Below are 19,562 nucleotides of genomic sequence, written 5' to 3'. Positions count from 1 at the left end.
ACTGGTGTGCTGCATAATGGATGAGCCTGAACTGATGGAGGCAGCAGGTGCTCTAGTAATAGAAAAGAGCAGTGTTTATTATTGTTGTGTGCATCATCAATCCTCCTCCCTTTCTCCCTCTGCTTTCTGTGTCCTCCAAACAAAGGCTCCCTGTATCTGCAGCGGCAGGGGAGAAAAGAGCGACAACTTATCCTGTGTAACATTACTGCTTTTTGTCTCAGAGGCAACCTTGTAAATAGGTCTCGATTTGATGCTCTGAATCTGTGAGTGGCATGTTTATCATTGCAGGGGACAAGAGTACTGATTTATGAATTCCCTTTAGCAGAAAACTCTTACTGGTTGCTATGTGTAACTGCCCTATTCCAGGTAAATCAGATGAATGAAAAATGGCTTTCAATCTACTACTTACGATGCACTGCAAGATCCCTAGCTCCTGTGGGAGCAATCTGTTGCAAGATAGGTTTAAAAAGTCTTTAATTAGGAAAACTGTGGTTTTTGGGAGAAGGAGGAGGAGAGAGAAGTAAATAGAGGTTCTTAGTTCTGTTTAAGATTCTTACAGCTCTTGGAAGTGTCTCTTCAAGAGTAAGCTGTGGTTTGAAATCTTTCAGAAGTACTTCCTTTTCTATTTTTAGGCAGTCAAATCTAGCAATATCTTATGTCCACTTGCTTTAAGACATCAGTTGATTTTATATATTGATTCCCATGTTTCTCTTGTCAGGAGTATTAATGGCAGTCACTATTTCCTTCTGCAGGGCTATTGCCCATCCTTCAGGTTCTGAGACAGAGGAGTCTTGGAGTGGATAGTAGGGGAGAGCAGAAATCCAGTTTATTCCAGTGGAGGCTGCAGATTTTAGGCAACACAGTGGGCCTTCATTCTGCTTGTAACATCATCATAATTTAGAGAGAAATAGTTGTTCTGTTTCACCATACCTTCCTATTAAGTTTCTAGTGGTTTTGTTTGCTTATGGCAACATTCTTTTTGTGACTGTGTTGTGTTTTAATACCAGCTGGCAACTAATCACCACGCAGCTGCTCACTCACTCCTGCTCTCCAGGAAGATGAGGGGAAGAGAACTGGAAAGGTAAAAGTGAAAAAATTCATGGGCTGGGATAAGAGTMGTTTAATAACTGAAATAAAATAATCATACATTGTAATGAATAGAAAAATWACAAAGAGGGATAAATAAAGCCCAAGAAAGGCAAATGTTGCAATAGAAAACAATTTCTCACCAACAACCGGACTATGCCCAGCAAGCGCCCCATCAGCAGCTTCCCCACCAGCCTTCCCTCTGGCTCTGTATGTTCCATATGGTATGGGATATCCCTTGGGTCAGTTGGGATCAGCTGTCCGGGCTGTGTGCCCTCCTAGATTCTTGTGAGTCTAGCTTTATCCATGATTGGTAGCCAAATGTTGTTTCAAAACTGGCTTAGCTGGAAAATCATTCAGAGTGGGAATGGTTTTCCTTAACTATCTCTCCACAGAGGCAGGGACAAAGTAGTTCTACTTCCAAAGAATTATTAATTAAGGTCTCAAAAGCAAATGATTGAATTAAGGTTGGCCTCCTTTCTGCAGGAAAGTGGATCATTTTTCTTCAGTCTGTGATTTTTGAAATGTACATTTTTTCCTGTTTAGAACTACCTGCTGGTAATTCTGTGGTTTCTTTGCAAGTGACTAGAAAATCATGGCAGGCAGCCCTGTTCCTAATGGAGAATGTGCCAGGTGAGGATCCAGAGTACAGAAGGAACATCCAAGAAGCTCAGATATTGCTCTCACGAGTCTTTTGTTTTAACTTTTCCCATTTTATTTGAAAGGAGAAAAATTTTGCAGAGTTGTATTGATAGCAGAATTATGCTTTTCAGCAATGTTTGTATGACATGTGTCTATTCTCCATGGACTGTTTCCTGCTTTGCTTGCTCTGGGCTTCCAGGCTTACTGTCTGGAAAATCAAGTCTTAAATATCTTGCTGAGCTATACTTTCATATATATATATATATATATATATATATATATATAAATTTAAATTGCACAGACTCTAAATGGGACACTTTACATGTGGACTTGCCTTGAAATGACTTGATGGTATTAAATTTTAAAGCTTCAAGGTAGACTGGTGCCTACTGATGCTCATCATTGGCATTTCAGAGGCTTCACTGAGACCTAAGACAGAGAGAGTCATCTTTAAATGGCTAGTTAAATTTATTAATGTTTTGCTTAAGTGAACACTTAATTTCTTCAACAGGGGAAGCTGGTTCTCCTACCAGACATTTTTCATTGTAAAATCTCAGTAATAATACTGAGCTTTGGTAGTCTCTSTGACGGTGGTTAATGACAGGCTGAAGTGTTTCTAGTGCTGCGCCTCTCTAACGTGGAGCATCTTTATGTTTGTATTCCTGTCTCTGTGCAGCTTTAAATGTGCATAGTTTTAAAGTTGTCTGCCAAGATGCACATTCCTATGCAACACACTGGTGTCAAAAACTGCTTGTCCAAGAAATAGTGCAGCGGTCTTGTAAAATATAAATGCAGTGATTAATGTAAAATAGGTTAAAGCAGCGTAAAGTGGGGATTAGCAAATCTAAATACTGCAGTGATCCTATCATCTCCTACAGAGCTGTTGATCTCTTCATTGCTTTGAGGGTGAGACAAGATGTTGAGTTCAACAAAGAGTCTGCTTCCTATGGCAGCTGTAATTGACAGTTTTCTTTAAACATTTCTGATTGAGAACTGTATAAACTTTCTAAAGCTGGAGGAGAGAAAACACTGTCTTATTGGCAGATGCTTCAGTTTCAACATATATATGATACAGCATAGTATAAATTTTGGAGCATTTTCAAGAAAGTGGGATATTGGAACTAGAAAAAGGAGTCAAACGTTAAAAAAAAAAGTCTGTTTTAATTCTTTGCTCTTTTAGAGATGGCCAGAAACACCATTTTCTGTTCTGCTGGACAGTTGCTAATGTAATCAACCTGAGACAAAGGAAAAAAATTCTCCCGGCCTTTACTAACAAAAGTCTTTGACTTTGTGATAAAATGTGAGACTAATAGGTATTGCTGTGACAGCTACTTGAGTTCAGTAGCCAGAGTTTGACTAATCTCCTTCCACCAGTACTGATTCCAGCTTCAAGAAGTATTAGGGGAAAAACAAGGGCTGAATCAACAGTTTCACTTTTGAGACTAGTTCCCTGTATACACTTTTCTTTCTGTAGGTAACTGAAGAGGCACAATAAAATGCAACGTGAATGCTTGTCTGTCCATGGCAAGCCCCAGGGAATCATGCAAAAAGAGGCTGGAAATTCATAATAACTTTAATAAGCCTTTCATTTGTCAGTGAGCAGGCTGCTTGTTTGGGTCCGGTTGGGTAAGAAAGACCTTGGGAAAGGGTATTCATGATTGTAATCATTAATCATCTGCTCCTCTTCCCTTCAAAGGTGCAGGAACCGCTATCGTGTGCTGGTTCACCCTGAAGTGGGATAGGTTATGCAGTAGTAAAAGGGACAACTGAACAGACTTTCTCCAGGCAGTGTAGAGAGTAAGGCCAGACACTCSAGACAGACAGGACTAGATTGAATGAGGGCCTTGGACTGAGGAGGTGCATGCTTGTCTTCTGGTCTGTTTAACCTGTTGACATCACATCATATATGCTGATCCTGCTCTCTGCTCCTCTGATCACCTGCATGGAATCTTGTTTTTGCAGAAAAGAGTACAGAACTAAAGAATGTATCATTATGGTAAGGCATTCTTCCATCAAATACAAATTATTTTCCTGAAACAGTGCTTTATCTTCCTTCTCCCCAGTCAAAAGAAGGATGAACACTTTACTGATAAATCTATGGCAAAAACCTTCCCACCTTCTTTAATTCCCTAAAACTAAGAAAGGGATGATGGATCCCAGAGTATACGAAGTAAAGGGTTTAATTGCTTTTTAAATTTTTTTTTTTTTCCAAAAAAAAGATCACTAAATTGAACAACTGATTAAAAACACCCTAGGGTGATGTGTCATGTCTCATCTGGTACCCAGTTTCAATAACACTGAAGATAAGAATCTGGTTGCTCATAAAACAACAATGCAATGTCAATCTACCGACTGTCAAATACAAATTGGTTGTAACAGATGACCTGATGCTAGGTGAAACTTTCAGGGCATGTGCTGCAGCCAAGAAAAGTCTGACAGAAGTTGCTTTTAAGTTTCCTTCCTGCTCTTTGCTTTCTTTGTCCACAAAATGTTCAGCCTTGAATGAAATGTTTTCTGCCCCACCCCAAAGGCAAGGCTGCAGTGTCTGGCAAGGCACCTGGAAATGTATACAAACAGCWTAAGGGAGGGGAGATGAAAATGAAGCTGATGTTACTCTGTCATGAAATTTTAACACTCCTTAGCAGCTTGCCAGCCAAACGGGATTAAACTACCAGATGTCCTGGCAGAAATGTGCACGGCTCTGCAAGATCATAAATCCATGCAACGTATGGCAATGCGGCATGTTTAATGCTACCGTTACCAATACAGAATTTCAGTGTGGAAAGCTCTGGTGGTGGGCAGGATTTAGTAAGGATAAAACCTTCCCAGACTTATCTTTAAARCTCTAGGTAGGGTAATAGCTGGTGCTGCTGCTGGTATGTGCTAATCTTTCAGTATTTTTTTTTGTCATGTTTCCTAGACAGAGTACTAACCAAGCTATTCTTTTAGTCTACACTTTAAACATAGGTGTCCATTCATGAGATCATGTCCTCATTAATCTGTACAAAGGATCAGAAAAAACCCAGCTGTTGTGGTTTTTTTAGTTGGTGCTTCCTTCATGGAAAACAAAAGGCACTGACTAGCGTCCCTTAATAAATAAATKATTCCTTTAGTGAGGACTTAGAATTGAGCCCATCAAAGGGGTTGGGAGTGTATTTGTATCAGTGGGTATGGTTTTCCCGTGCTATTTGTTGACACCAAACTGTCAGCTGACCTGATCCGCAGTGTGGCAGAAGGAAATTTAAAGTAAATGGGGGAGAAGATGCTATTTTATTCTATTGCTGCTAGAAAAAGTGAATTTTCTATGAAGCATAAAAAGAGYGAGTCAGCTTTCTGTCTCATTAAAGAATAATAGGAGCATGAATAGTCAGAGGAAGAGAACAAAGGGGCTTCAGCACAGGTAGTTAACTTTGCAAATTACAGGTAAACTTAAGTGACCAGGAAGTGGAAGACCTAAAAATAAATAATGTCAAGTGCTTTCTTTGCAGTTTAATCTTGCTACCCAAGTGTGAAATCTCCCCTCATCCTCCCATATATTCTTTACATTTTCAAGTTCTATACCACAGAATTTCAGGTGATTCATTGCTGGCCACATTAGTTATTCTGAGCTCATGCTGGTTTTGTCCTTGAGAATAGAATAACACACTATGGATATTTAAGTTGATTGCTCTTTTATTGATTTCAGTAGTAAATTACCACAATACTRTAAAGCCTTGGAAGGCTTTGAGCAAAGTGCTTGTCATTCAGCTTTCCGGGAAGACAGGTATGTTAGACCAGTTTTTGTTGCCCCTGGAAAATTCCATTCATGCAATCTTCAAGTTTCTCTGTACTAAATCAACTAACTTCCTAATATTTGTAATAAAGCTGTTCAGGACTGGTTTACATTTCTATTAGCAATTTAAATCCCTCTGTAACATAAGAGAGGGAACTCATGCCTAGATGATGTGTCCACTTTTGCACACAGACATTGTGTGATCGRTACGTGGCTGAACCAGTGCAGTGGAGCCAGTGAAGGGTCTCCATCGCACTCTCATAGCAATGTGGTGCAATTCTGGGCTGCAAAGGTGAAGCCARCTTTAACTGGTCAGTCTTGTTAAGTTCAGAAATCTCTTGCCTAGTCTATACAAAAATTGAATTTAACTTGCATATTCATATGATTAGCTCAGATTATAATTCAGAAACAGAGAAGTAGGAATTCATTACTCAAGAGGACCAAATCCTGATGCCTTAAAAGCTGTCATGCTTCTTTTGGTGGTTTGTGTCCCCTGCTGCTTGTACAATCCAATGCTTTCTATATATTACCTGATTATTACAGTTTAAACCTTACTATAATAAGTAGCAGGGCATGCTTTTTTCATTTAAGTAAAAAAAAATATTTAGGGGGAAATAATGGTTGCACAAAATGGAAAGACAGCATACTTACATACAAAGAAATGAACAGCCTATGAAACTCTTTGCAAATCTTTCTGTTCAGTGTCATGCTTCATGAGCTCTCAAAAAAAGTAATAAGAAACAAAGACTTCTTTGCTGTGTTTCTAATATTTTTCACTGCCTAACATAGCATTTTCATATRTGCATATAGAAAATGAAACCATTTTCGGTGTGTTATCCCTGATGACCAAGTGTTTATTCAACTACTTATATCTTGTTGGCCTAGATTAATTTTGCCTGAGGCCAGTGTTTGTTCCCTAATTTATCATCTTTTCTTTTTCATGCCCCTAAGCTGTTTGGACACAAGAGGCTTTACAAGCTCCATCTTAGGAAACACCAGCAGCAATTTAAAATGCAAGGAAAACAATGTAAACTGAAGCTTTGGGAAAATAAAGTTGTTTAATATGGCGCTGGTTAGTTGTTGGATGACAGCCATCCTTGATGACATAAATTTAGTAGCATGTGTAGCTGCAAAGAACAAAAGAGTTAATCAGCAACATTACCATAAATACCAAGTGTTACTGTGTGCAAATATGTATTCAAGTTGTTGCCATTAAAAATTTTATTACTCATTTTAGGTTCATTTTCTCTTATTAAGTGACAGGGMAACTGAGGAATGCACCCAGTGCTCAAATAAATACCCTGGTTACAATGCTTGCAGCTTTTTACAGAGAAGAAAATATCATCCAGATGATGAATAAAAACAACTCCTCCTCACATTAATGAAGCGCACAATAATAAATGATACTTTTTTGCTTCTGTTCTCTATTTTTAATTTGAAATATGACGTGGAAATGCAGCTTTTTTTTCCACTCAGTTTTATAGAACTTACTAAAGAAGTGGGAGGCTYTTCTACTAATCATTAGCAGGATACAGGTTGTTTTTTGTCTTTAAGGTACTTTGTTCTAACTTTGGTACTGAAGCACTGCAAGAATTACAGTGTGCTGCCATTGCAGAGTGAATAGGGAACTCTTCCATGTMTTCTGCTTCCTCCTGCACTGCCTAAGTAGGCTGGTCTGTACCAGTGAGGTGGGGAGGGTGCAAGGTGGAAAATGGAGTTGTGTGTCCAAAGCATGCAAGATGTGGCGGTCTGGAAACCTGGCCTTGCAAAGAAAGGCCAGGTCTCAATGTTCTGTCAGTTAGTATCTTGGGTKTTGGTGATACTTTTCTTTTTTCCTTTCCTGAAGACAGCAGTCTGGGATACAGACTGTCTTGCATCTGTACATGACTGATTTTGTGCAGGTTCAGTTCTTAACACCAGTTCTGTGTAATATGAAAGCTGATGGGTTTAAGATTTGTTCCTTTGTTTTTCAGTTTTCTGTACCTGGTTTCAGATGAACAATTTCCTTTTTTCGAGTGAAGCTCAGCAGAAGAACTATGAACGCTACCCTTTAGTATTTGTGTGTCAGTGTTTTCAGAGTTTCCTCCAGCAAACTGGAGGCATTTTTTCTTTCCAGAGATGGAAGATAAGCTAGTAAGAGCAGACCACCGCTTATATCAATAACACGAACATAATCCTGTGATGCATACAGCAGTTTTGTGATACTGTGCTTTCATTTTTACAGGGCTTTGGGTAAAGTATGCACTTTGCTATGTGGGATTCTATGTTTGCAAATATGAGAGCGCCGATCCTTTTGCCTGAAGTCCCTTTAAATGTTGTCTTCTCCTGCTGTAGGTGTGCTGAGCAGAGGTTATCTCAACAATGTGCACCAGGATGGCCTATGGGCCTGAAATAGTTGTTCATGAGGGTATAGCCCAAAGTGTCCCCAGCAAGGAGGGGCTGTATGTGTGTACATACACCAAGCAACTGTGCTCTCATTTCCTCTGGAAAAAGTGGATCCAGCTTCTTGCTCCTCTCAGTCCCATTTTGGGTTTGTGTTTGTCATTTGTAATGTCATCTTCATGCTTATTTTTAGCTTCTTGCCTTTCTCTGTTGAACTGTTTTTACATTTTAATTGACTAAATCAGGAGACTTGTGGGTGATTAATGTTTTCCCTTTGCAGCTGCATCATCTAGARCAGGCATAAACCTTGCCATGCCTCATTTACTTCCAGTTCCTTTTCAAACAGACATGCCCTGTTCCTGGACCTTTCCTCACCTCCTGTCAGTCTGTGTTGTACTTCTCACTGGGTGAATTAGTGTGCCAGCTGTGCATCTGTATGCCATGATTTTATTTGTGCAGCCACAAGTTATGTATGAAACCTTCCTACATCATCAGTAATGACAGCAATACTCAGGTGACAGCTTTTGGCAGATTCCTGCCTGAATTGTGGTAACAGTTTCAGTAATCCACCCTGCTAAATGAGGGTCTTCAATAAATGCACAAGAAGACTGATTCCTGTAGCTGGGACATTTGGTGTTGAGGAGTGAAATAAGATAACTATAATTTTTCTTGGATTTTTTCATAAATTAAAAGAACCACTTGGAGTCAGGCTGTTATACAATAGCTCTTCTTCCTCCTTTCTGTACTGTATTCTCTGGATGAAACAAAAGTCAGGTTTGATATGCTCAGCCGGTAATTCATCCTAAAGGCTAATGGTTTTATTGTCATGATCTCCTCCTGTTCCAGCACATCCAGATTAGAGATGATTTACTATGACTAGATATAGTTTAAATGGTTGAATGTCATTTACTACTGGCAAATTACRTGTGGTTTCTTCAGGGGTATGAGTGCAATACAGTGCCTTGTTCTACTTTATGGATTTGCATAAGATATGATTGTCCACTGATGCTTTTACAATAAACTTCTCAGAGTATGGGAGAACTTCCTTCACATTGAAACAAACAGTATGTTTATAACTTAGCGAAGGATTAGATTTTAGGCTTTGCAAATGCATTTCAATTGTTTAGAAAGTGTTGCTCTCTGAGCATAGCTATAACCAGCATTTCTGAAATTTGCTAATCCTGTGGGAAAGTGCCAAACTAGTCAGTTTTTATAAATTGCTACCTTTATGACAGGAAACTAGGAGGGAAAGGGCCTTATATCTGAACATAACAGCTAGGAGAAAACAGGGACATAATGACAAATGTGTCCCCAAGTCACTGTTCTCTATAGTGGAAGCAACACCCAGAGCAAGGGTCTTGCTGACAGATTGGATACAAGCCATGAGAACTCTGTAAGCATCCGGTAAAAGTTTTGCCTGGGTAAAGAGAAGACCTCCTGCAGGACAATTAAAACCTTTTTTGCTTTGCATTGTTTCTGTTCAGTGCTTTCTAAACATAGCAAYTATTCATATGTATTTTGTGATGATAATAAAAGTATTCTTTACTTTTAACTGAACATGTCATCTGTTGAGAATGATATAAGGATGAATGGCAAGACATTGTCAACACAGTATTGAGTCGTAAATGGGGTGCAGTCATGCTTGTAGCATCCGGCACCCTCAGGCAACATTGGGATTCCTAGAAGGCTTCCAGATGCTCCATCCCTAAGCAGCACAGACTGGCCTAAGAGCCTGTGCAGCAAAATACCTCGTGGTCCAAGTGTACCTGACGGGACTGTGAGAAGTTGCCTAGCCCTTAGCTTCCACTGAGTTTGGGTTCACACTCAAGGTTGAATTCCTGATGTGAAGTATCTTTTAATATTTAGTATGGAGGCATGTGTCTGAAGGGCTACAACTCATGCCAGTGCCTTTGCTTATTCTATAAAGATGATAACTTAAGGACTCAATCCTGGTCAATGTGGTGCAGAAAAAGCAATAAAAATACATCGTGTGTTTAAATGAAATAGTTTTAAAATTTAAAGAACTATACAATAAAATGTTTAAAATATTCTGAATATTGCAATGTAGTTTTTGGTTTTTACTTCTAGAACACAGTTCTTTTATAATCTGCAATTGTACTGKATAGAGCAAATACTTTGTCTTATATGTTAAATAGCTTGATGAAAGTGGAAGGAGAAATGGACATTACTAGGCCTTTAAAGGCCTGTAAAGCTCAAATGTTTCTTATGCAGCMGATGTTCTAATGGAATATTATGAATTGTTCTTGTAAAGCTTACTTTCTAATAGATGTCATTTTTTTTGTTTCCCCCTACTCTTTTGCAGCAAGTGACAGGCAGAAGTTTTGGTGAGAAAGATTTTCGTTCCGGATTAGAAAACGGCATTCTTCTGTGTGAGTAAGTAATGCTTACAGTTTTGAGCCTTGAATACAATCTTGACTAAAGTAGAAAACAACCTTAGCTAGTATGTTCAAATTTTTATTTCCTTTTGAGAGTTTTGACGTTGTGCACAGTGGAATATCACTGCAGYATCATTTCAGTGCCAAAGCCATTGTTATGGTAAGCATTGAAATGTGGCTTACAGAAAACAGGTTTTGCAAAGTGCTTCTCTCACTCCACCCCAGCTCCTTAGCTGACTTATGTGAAAAAAAAAAATTACGTTTGCTTTTTGGTTTCCTTTTATTTAACGTTGTTAACCACAGATTGGCAAAGGGTGTTGCACACCTGCCTGTGAATGTCTCTGCTACAATGAGGCGTTTTGGACCAACTCCAGGTCTGAATGCTGTCAGGAGTTAGCCATCTGAATACCATCAATACACAGCTGCTTTAATAGTTTCTGGAAAGGTTAGGCATCCTCTGAATTTTGCCTAAAGGTGTGTCTCAATGATGTGTTCTGTAATTTTTGGACGAGACACGAGTTAGCTTTTGGACATTTCCCTCTGGTTCTAATAGCTAGTTTTTAAGAAGCGTCTTCCAAAACTTTGTTACATATTTATATGGCAAAGCTGGTGACTTCTAAGAGCAGTTTTGACATGTGCCCTAATGCCCTTAGTCCTTTGAAGATCAGGTTGTCTAGCATTTGGGAAAATCTGCTGATCTGAATCACCTGTATGGACCACTTTGTTTCCCTGGATGTGCAGGGCTGTCACTGAAGTTGATAAAAGCTGTCTTTGCACACCAGAATGATRAATCTTGTGCAGAACTGAATGGATATTTATAAAGGAGGTCTCCTGAGATGTGTAGCTGGACAATTGCACCTATTGGTAAAGTTTTATACTATTCCAGGTACTGGAACTTGGAAGCTGTTTTCAGCAGTAGAGTTGAGCTAATATCCTGTAACCAAGATCTTAGGTAATTTACCATAGATGTGAAACCTACTTGTGTAAACACTGTTGTATGTCTGGTGTCATTAATCAGACAGCTTGAACTTTAGTTTTTAAAGGTGAAAAAATATAAAGGAAATTACATGATCTATTTTGATTGTAGTTGCGTGTCTTTGTTGAGGAGTGGCTTTGGGAGGAGGGAAGTAGTTGTTATTGTTGATCAAAAGTTGTGTAACTCAGAAGGACCATACCCTCTTTGTATTTAAGAGCAACCTCTCACACAGGATCTCTCTCCTCTGTGTGTTGAAGGGAAGTGCTCTGTGCTGAATCACTTCACAGTGCTTTTTAAATGTTGAGCTTGAATTGTGTTGCATGGAAAGCAAGGGATGTGTATTTCAAGATTAGATTGTAATCTTATCTGCAAATAAGCAGAGGTAGTCTGATTTAAATGCTGTAAATCTTTAAGATGGAAGGCTTAACTAACTAATGTTTTGCTAATGAGACTAATAAATATGTATTTCTTAGAACGTTGTGAGCTCCAGTAATAATCAGGTCAAGGGACAGCACTTGGTTACAATATGAAACTGTTCTGTGATACTGGGCAAATTGCTTGTCCTCTTTATCAGCTGCAGATCAGTGCAAATCAGCCTGAAGGAATCTGTCTCCTCAGCCTCAAATCTTAGAAGYCATGATGTTTGTATTGCATCCTGCTCTTGGTTACTGAGCTGTCGCTAGTGCGTAAAACTCTATTAGGCTACAGAGTGTTAATGAGAAAGCTACCAATTTGACCATCAAGTTTGGTTTCTTGACGATGAACAAACCATAGCACCAGCAGTAGAAGTGTACTCCTCACTGGTTCCAAGTCCATTGTAAAATAGAGAGCTCAACAGAAATTTTTAGGTGTAATACTGGGAACTCAGGAGTATCTTCAAAAAGTGCTTTGGCAAGTGAGCACTGATAATTAATTTTTTGTCTGTTGCCCAGCGAAGAAGCACTGTAAAGCTTCCACAAGCAATTTTGTCTTTCTAGATAGGAGTTTTATGATTTATCAGAAAACTACCAGAGTGCCTCATGAAAAAAATGTAGTGSCATACAAGCTTTCTCTTAACTTTTTCCAATCTATTTTGGTTTAATTGTAGCTGACCTCAATAAGTAGATGAAAACCTGATCTAGGTCTCTGATAACTTCAGAAGACAAGAAAGAAATTACAGTAGTCTTAGTTTCTGAAGATGGAAAAACTCATTGCTTTTGGTCAAATTGAATCTGTTTTTTTTAAATTTTAGGGAAAAGCAAATTTACCTCTATATCCACAGGACAGTACTCACTGCAATTGGCATTAACTGGCAACTCGTACCCAAACACTTGCGCCTGTGATGTCCATGTGAGTGTGGAATGGTTGTGCTTGACTTCCACATGACTGTTTCAGGGTTTTACTTGCCTATTGTATTTTGTGGAAGACTGAAAGCTAGCTTGGGTTCTGAGGGATCCCAGCATCTAGAGGACTGGAAACTGCTGACAGGAGTGGGGATGCAGTCAGTGTGCCTTGAATGTCCCAAACACATCTCAAGCTACCTTCTGAATTTGCAGGTGTTTTGCAGAAGGGAACATAGAAGTACAATGCCAGATTCCGTTCCCCAAAGAGACTAATCTTATGCAAAAGAATGCAGGGGACTCTCTGTCTGTACTGTAGCAGAATTGTTGGACCCTTATACACAACAATATGGGTCAGGCCTGCCTTCACTTGATCCCAATCTCTGTGCCCTTCAGAGCCTGCAGACACAAGCAGGCATCATTGCACTGGTGATAAATATTTCATTCACATCTWGCAACAATCCACATATTTTAATGAACAAAAACTAATGTAATTGTGCAATGCCAAAAGCTCAGACTCTCGGGATGAATGTTCTCCACAACATCCTGACTGGTGGAGCAGTCCTGGACCTGTACGCCACGGGCACCCACAAGCCTTGCACCTGCCTCTCTGGTAGTGTTTGTGCTGTGGCTGCCATCTCCATCTGGCCTCAGTATGAACTTTATAGCTTGACGCACTCAGCTGAGGAGCTGAGGGGCATATTTAAACAATGCAGGATGCCATAAAGCAACAAGTCGACAGATGAGAGCAACACAAGCCCTTTCTTCTTTCTGGCTGTTTGAAAGCCCACTTGTGCAGTTGCCCAGACAGTGGTGGCTCTAATTGTTCACCCAGCTGTGCTGAGAAGCCAGTGACTGTGACTTCTGTTTATCTGAAATAAGTGAATGGTTTTTTTAGCATAGCTGTCTGACATCAGTGCAGATGGTGATTTCAGCAAGAGACATAATGGCTAGGCAGCGTCAGTTCTTGCTCTGTTCTTGCTTTGTGAGTTAAATTCTCATATTAAAAGACTGAGGAGTTTCTGCATGGGTGGGCAAATATGCCTTCCTGGGGTCATGGCTGAAAGCTATATGAGGCAGGAATACAACACCAGTAGCAGGAAATATCACGGGAAATCCCCTATTGCTGCTCCAGCACATGCTCGGGTTTTTTTTTTATCTCCCTTGTTACATAGCTTTAATGTTTAGGTTTGACCCAGATATCATAAGAAGCTAGAGGATTAATCAGGAATAAATTAGATCTGATTGTTGCAGTGCTTAGGTGTTCCTATTCTATGGATTCAGGCACTTGAATGCAGGTTGGCTGCCAAAAAAAGTGTGTATCCCCTCTGCCTGCCCTGCTGGTTTGGGTTGTTCTGTTGGGTTTRTTGAAACAGCAGGTAAGGAAATAAAGGTTGCTTTTATTTCTAACCATGCAACAATTGCTATTAAATTGCTAAGTTTAAAAATAATTACAAGAAGAAAAAATGCATATGTCTTGCTGCAACCTTGCCCAGTTGTTACTGCTCTMATTTCCTTGCAAATGTGTTTTTAATTTTTTTTCCCCTTCTCCTTGCTGCCCACTTCCCCTTGTCCAGCTCTGTGACTGCAGGGTTCCTTSCTTCATGTTGGGCGTTTGGTAGTTAGAGAGGTCCCTGCAGGAATCTGAAACTTCAAAAATCTGAGTTAATTACTAGCTTTGATATGATTATCCAAACAGGATATATATCCAGTGCATCTGTAAGAACTTCTGACATGCAATTGGGATCATATTTACTCTTGAGCTTTCTCTGGAATCAAGCAGTTTAGTCACATGGAAAGTTTGTATTAGTACTAATGAGATTCTAATGTCAGGAACAGGACCAGATCATAAAGAATAACAACAATCGGGATATGGATCCTGGACAAAAGACCTTAAACAATGAACTAAAACTGAATCCAGTTTGGATATTAGCAGACATTAATTGTCTTTGCAGCAGAGTCCAACAGCAACATGATTGTGTGCAATACCTTTAGTTCTGTATGTAGAACAGTTTAGCTGCGTGTCTGGTTTATATRTGTATTAAAATCAATTTATGGTATACATGCAGGCATAATAAATCTTTGACTTTTGTTAAGCATGAAAGTTCTAATAAATATTTAACTGCATACCTTGAGAAGTAATGGCATACACATATGAAAGTGGAAGAGGACTAACTCTGTGTGGTTAAAGAAGGATGTGACTTGCCTGTGCAGTTCTGGATACCAGCTTGTGAGCACATCTGAAGCTCTTCTTTTTTGGCTCTTGTTTTCTAARGACAGTTATTTTGTAAAATAGCACATGGTGTTATGTAGTTTAGTAAAATGTGCAGAAACTATGCTTATTCTTTGAAACGGGAACTCTGGAACTCTGTAATTTTTTTTGCTGCTTTTTGAAAGAGGAGATGCAAAGATCTTTAACTGTTTTTAAGTAATCTTGGTAAAATTGTGTATGGACAGTGAACTAAGAAAAAAGTTTTACACTTTGTCTCTTGTAGGACAATATACAGCAAAGGCAGTTTTCTTCTGCTGTGCACACTAAGAATATATGCTCCTAAACTGTACAAGAATGTTTTTAGGCTTTGAAATAAAAAATATGAGAAGTTAGTCATGCACATAGATTATTTTAATGGTATTTAAAGAAAATGTGAAGTGTGGCTATAAATCTGAGTGAGCTGAAATGATTATGACCAATAATTACTTAGTGGAATTTGTCATTTATTCTGTCATGAGAATAATTTTGTTCCATAAATAAGAAATCTCCTTAGCTTGTTTTCTTCATATCACTGGTGATGAATGAGCTGCATTTTCTCAGAGAGCACTTTCTTTGGATGTGCATCATAGTTCTAGTTCATCTGAGCAAGCTTTGGGTTGACATGCAGTTTTCAACAAGGGCTGGATAAATGCCAGATAAGTACAAGTGTAATGCTATGGCATAATAAAACTTTTGTGCTCTGAGCCAGTGATACCGTGAGGTATGAAGAACAGCCTTTGCTGCACATGTGGTGTTTCAGTTGTTCTTCTTGCAAGTTAATGTCACCTGGTAGGGGAAAACAAATAGCCTTTGTAGAATATAGGATTTTTTAGATATGTCATTCTAATTGCCTGTCAGTGGTATGGGCCTGGCATCAGTTCAGCRCTTGACTGTGTAATGTACAGTGGATAAGTCAGTGGATGCCCAGCCCTTATGCTTAATTAGTATTTTGCTTGATTTTCCTATTCTTGGAAACTAAGAATGTATTTGAGTTTCACAGGCATATTTGGAGTTTTGAATGTGACCTGTGCTTTGACGTGAGAAGGAATTGGTGTTCTCCTGCAGTTTTCATGCTCTATGTTGTAAAGCCAAAACATTATCAGCATTGTGAATTTGGCATGCCTCCAGGTTTGAGAGATGGGCCCCAAGGCTCATTAAGCATTAACATCTAGGTTCATGTAAGGACATTTGAAACAGTTTTATATGAATACGGAGTTTCCTAATCTTTAAGTTTATGGCTTTTTTTAAATGAAGAGCTCTTTATTAATATGGTTCAGATGAGGGGTCAAAGGTAACATAAACCGTAATGCTAAGCCCATGATGAGAAGAAGGGCAGATACAGTGAGGGGTATGCTTGAGTACAGACAGAATTACCTGTATTTTATTTATGTTTTAAAAAAAGGCATTTCAGCAGACTAAATAGTAGAGCTTTTTCACTGATGCTTGGTTATTGACAAGGCAGGAGACAGTGGAACAGTGACCCACTCAAAAYAAGTGTTGCTCAAATGTAAGGCAAGGTAATCCTGTGAGAAGTTTCAGTTTTTCAAGAGTGTGTGTTTAAGAAAGCATATTTAGTATGGGCAATTATCCATGGCCATTGCTACGCAGTATAAAAACCATGCATGAATTGTGAATTTATAGGTGCATGAGATGATTTTCACATCATCAGTCAGCTCTGTAAAAATAGCTTGTGAAGATACTGATTCACAATCTTCCCTGTTGCCTTTCCTGAGCTGTTTGCAAGGCCTTTATTTTGTTCATATTTTCAGTCTTTGTCAGAGCAAGATTCATGCAGTCCTGTGTTTGGAATATTGTTTTCTCAATGCTACATATTTGCATAGGTCTTTACTCACTTTTTACATACTAGACTGGACTGTGAGCCCTTTGTAGGACAAAGACAGTTCTGTCCTGCTTGTTAAAAAAGCACCTTGTTCATCTGATTCTAAATAAATGATGTCAGGGGCATCATTAGCAATCACTCAAGAATGTTTTCCCAAAAATATTTTTGTGACCTCGGGAACATGTTTATATTTTGAAACTTCTTAGCCATGTCTTTTGCAACAAAATATTTTGACTTTTCATTGTTCACTGTTTCAATGTGATTTGTTCATCTTTAAGACTAGTAGTGGATTTTACTGTCTTTTTCAAATATTTGGGGGCATTTTGGAGCTGCCATTAGAGCATGAGTTTAAAATATGTGGATACTGAAGCTGTCTAGTCTAATAATTATCAAGTGCTGAAAGGCTGCTTGTTTAAATGTAAGTCTGTAAAACTTAATTTGAAGAGAGAAATGTCTCTATAAAGGTTTAGTGTGGATAGAATTTCCCGAACTCTGAAATATTAAATGCCCTTTTACTTTTAGATCAGATCATTAGTCAGCTTTTCTTTTTAGGAMTATGATCTGTTACTTGAGCAAAGAGCTCTGTTGGATACCTCTCTCTCCAAACTGGATTGATCTGTGAATACACATTACTTCAACCTTTCTTTTCTCCATTTCTGAAGTTTATTCTCTGAAAATGCTTCTCTTCCATTTCCTCCTAGAAACAAGTTCTTTTTGGAGGCTCGGTTTTGGCAGCCACCCTCTGAATATTTTCTTAACTGATGCTTTCTTGCAAGAATTTCATGGGCAGTTTATTGGTGCGTTTCATTAGCTCTCTTATCAACAGTTGCCTGAAATGCCTTCTCTTCCTGGCAGAAGTTTTTCAARTTCTCTACTCATGATAAAAAACCCAAGGAAGGTCTAATAGGTTAGTCACACAGTGRCTAGTACTGATTTCAGCTTGTCTGTCCAGCTGTGGAGATACCTTATCTCCTGGAATTCCAAGCCTTGGRGACAGCACCAATAGAGCAATTGATTCTTCTCACACCTATGAGAGCTGTTTTTTATCGGGGGAAGGAAGTGACCCAGCTTCTCCCTGTAAGTGGGGTTAGAGCAACTTTCCACTTCCATTGTGCTCATTTGTTTCTATGAGGTAAGGCAGGTCTAATGTTTTAACTTCTATGCAGTGTCTGRTTGCACCAGGTGAGATTTAGATTGGATGTTTGAAAAAAATTTTCTCATTGGAGGGGTTGTTAGGCATTGGAACAGGCTTCCCAGGAAAGYGGTCAAGATACCATCCCYGGAGATACTTGAAAGATGTGTAGGTGTTGTTCATAGAGACATGGTTTAGTGGTGGACTTGGAAGTGCTGGGTTATATTTGGACATGATAATCTTAGAGGTGTTTTCCAACATTAATGATTCTGTTTTGGACTGAATGTGACAAGAGAACTTTGAACAGAAGATTGTTTTGACTCAGGACTAGGGGTAATGGGCAGGAATCCCCACAGAGAGCCTGAAGGGTTTGAAAGTAGGTCATATGTATATTAGACACTTGCTTTTTGTGAATGGAGCCTGAAAATTCTTAGTTGTATCCTGGTTTAGGTTATTGTCTTTTGGGTGTTTGGTGGSTTTGTTTGGGTCACTTAGAATGAGCCAAGGATTAGGATTAGGACTGGGGGAGGGGGCACAGGCTGGAGCTGCAGATGCATTTGAGGCTGCCAGAGGAATATGTGTGCTGCAGATTTTCTCTCCTGAAAACTCTTTAAACTAGGACCTGGCTGGAGACAGGGGGCRCAGGGCAGCCAAGTGCTTTGGTCAGGATTGGTGAGCCAAGGAAGCATGGGACTGCAATTATCAGGGGCTGCCAGCAGAAGGTGTGGGTTTGTGCTTTTCCTCGCTGAAGAGTCTGTCCCTTGGGCCAGGGCCGAGGGTCTTGTGCCAGGTCCCCAGTGCAAAATAGCAAAGGATCTTTTTTTGCCCCATATTTCAACAGGAATCTACCAGAGCTGGTGAAACTACATATCAAGACATATGCTCTATGTGAGTCTAAATTGGCACTGAAAATTTAGTTTGTGTAGAGGCCTATGCAATAAGAGGTGTAGTAAGAAGCTGTTTTGAGAAGCAGGGACGCACAGTAACTGTGTGAGTGAAGGTGACCATTGTGACCRTCTGCACAAACAGCATGACTTTCCAGCTGCATTGGTAGCAGAGCAAGCTTAAACCACTCAATGTTTTGGCATCTGGTTTGTTGCTCTAGATGAGGCAATAATTCAGAAGCAGTCAGTCTGCTCTGGAAGAAACCTCCCTTTGACATGGCTGCAGCAAGTAAGTCCTGGGGGGTTTGGTGCCAGACTGCTTAGAAATGTTTCCAGCAGGAGGCAAACCTTTTAATAATCATTTTAATTTCTTCCTCAGGGTTTTCCATGTTGCCCCATCCCATTTCCTCTCTCTTCAGCCTCCAAATGGTGACCTAAAATGTTGTTTGTTCCCTACTCCTTTCCTTCCTCTCAATTTATCCTTCTCCTATATTTCACAAGGAAGTCTGTACAAGCCATTTTGAAGATTTATTTTGAATGGGGTTTGGCATTTGGGGTTTCCATTAAGAACTCTTTATTTTGCTTTCTATTATTGTCTATGACTTTTAATCTGCAGCTGCAATATTGGTTAGGGTGCCGGATGCATTCACGTTTGAGTAATAAAGAAAATGGGATGCTTTAGCTAATATATTCTTTTTTTTCTGAGATGGAATAGGCAGACTGAAGATTGAAATCACAAGGGAGCTATAGTATTTGGAATGAAGTCCTCTGGCAAAAGAAAAAAAACTCTTTAATTGCCTGGTGGAGCAGCTAAATGGAAAATAGTAGTTTTAAAAGGTTGCTGCTGTGTGAGGTTAAAAAGTACTGTAGTATCTTTTGGGG

At 39.3% G+C, this 19,562-nt stretch overlaps 1 protein-coding gene across 1 annotated transcript in view; it reads left to right on the top strand.

Moving 5' to 3' along the window:
* The window catches only part of LIMCH1 (LIM and calponin homology domains 1), a 173,341-nt gene that overhangs the window by 54,360 nt on the left and 99,419 nt on the right, over nucleotides 1–19,562 (top strand). Inside the window, exon 2 of the mRNA XM_057371762.1 lies at nucleotides 10,206–10,276. Coding sequence (XP_057227745.1) covers nucleotides 10,206–10,276 — 71 coding nt within the window. The remainder of the gene's footprint in view (nucleotides 1–10,205; nucleotides 10,277–19,562) is intronic.

Source organism: Malurus melanocephalus, unplaced genomic scaffold (assembly GCF_030028575.1).
Source record: "Malurus melanocephalus ecotype Western Australia unplaced genomic scaffold, MMel_1.1 scaffold_157, whole genome shotgun sequence".
NCBI classification, from domain to species: Eukaryota; Metazoa; Chordata; class Aves; order Passeriformes; family Maluridae; genus Malurus; species Malurus melanocephalus.
Note: the sequence above shows the minus strand (reverse complement) of the source record. Positions and strands in the feature narration are given on the sequence as shown.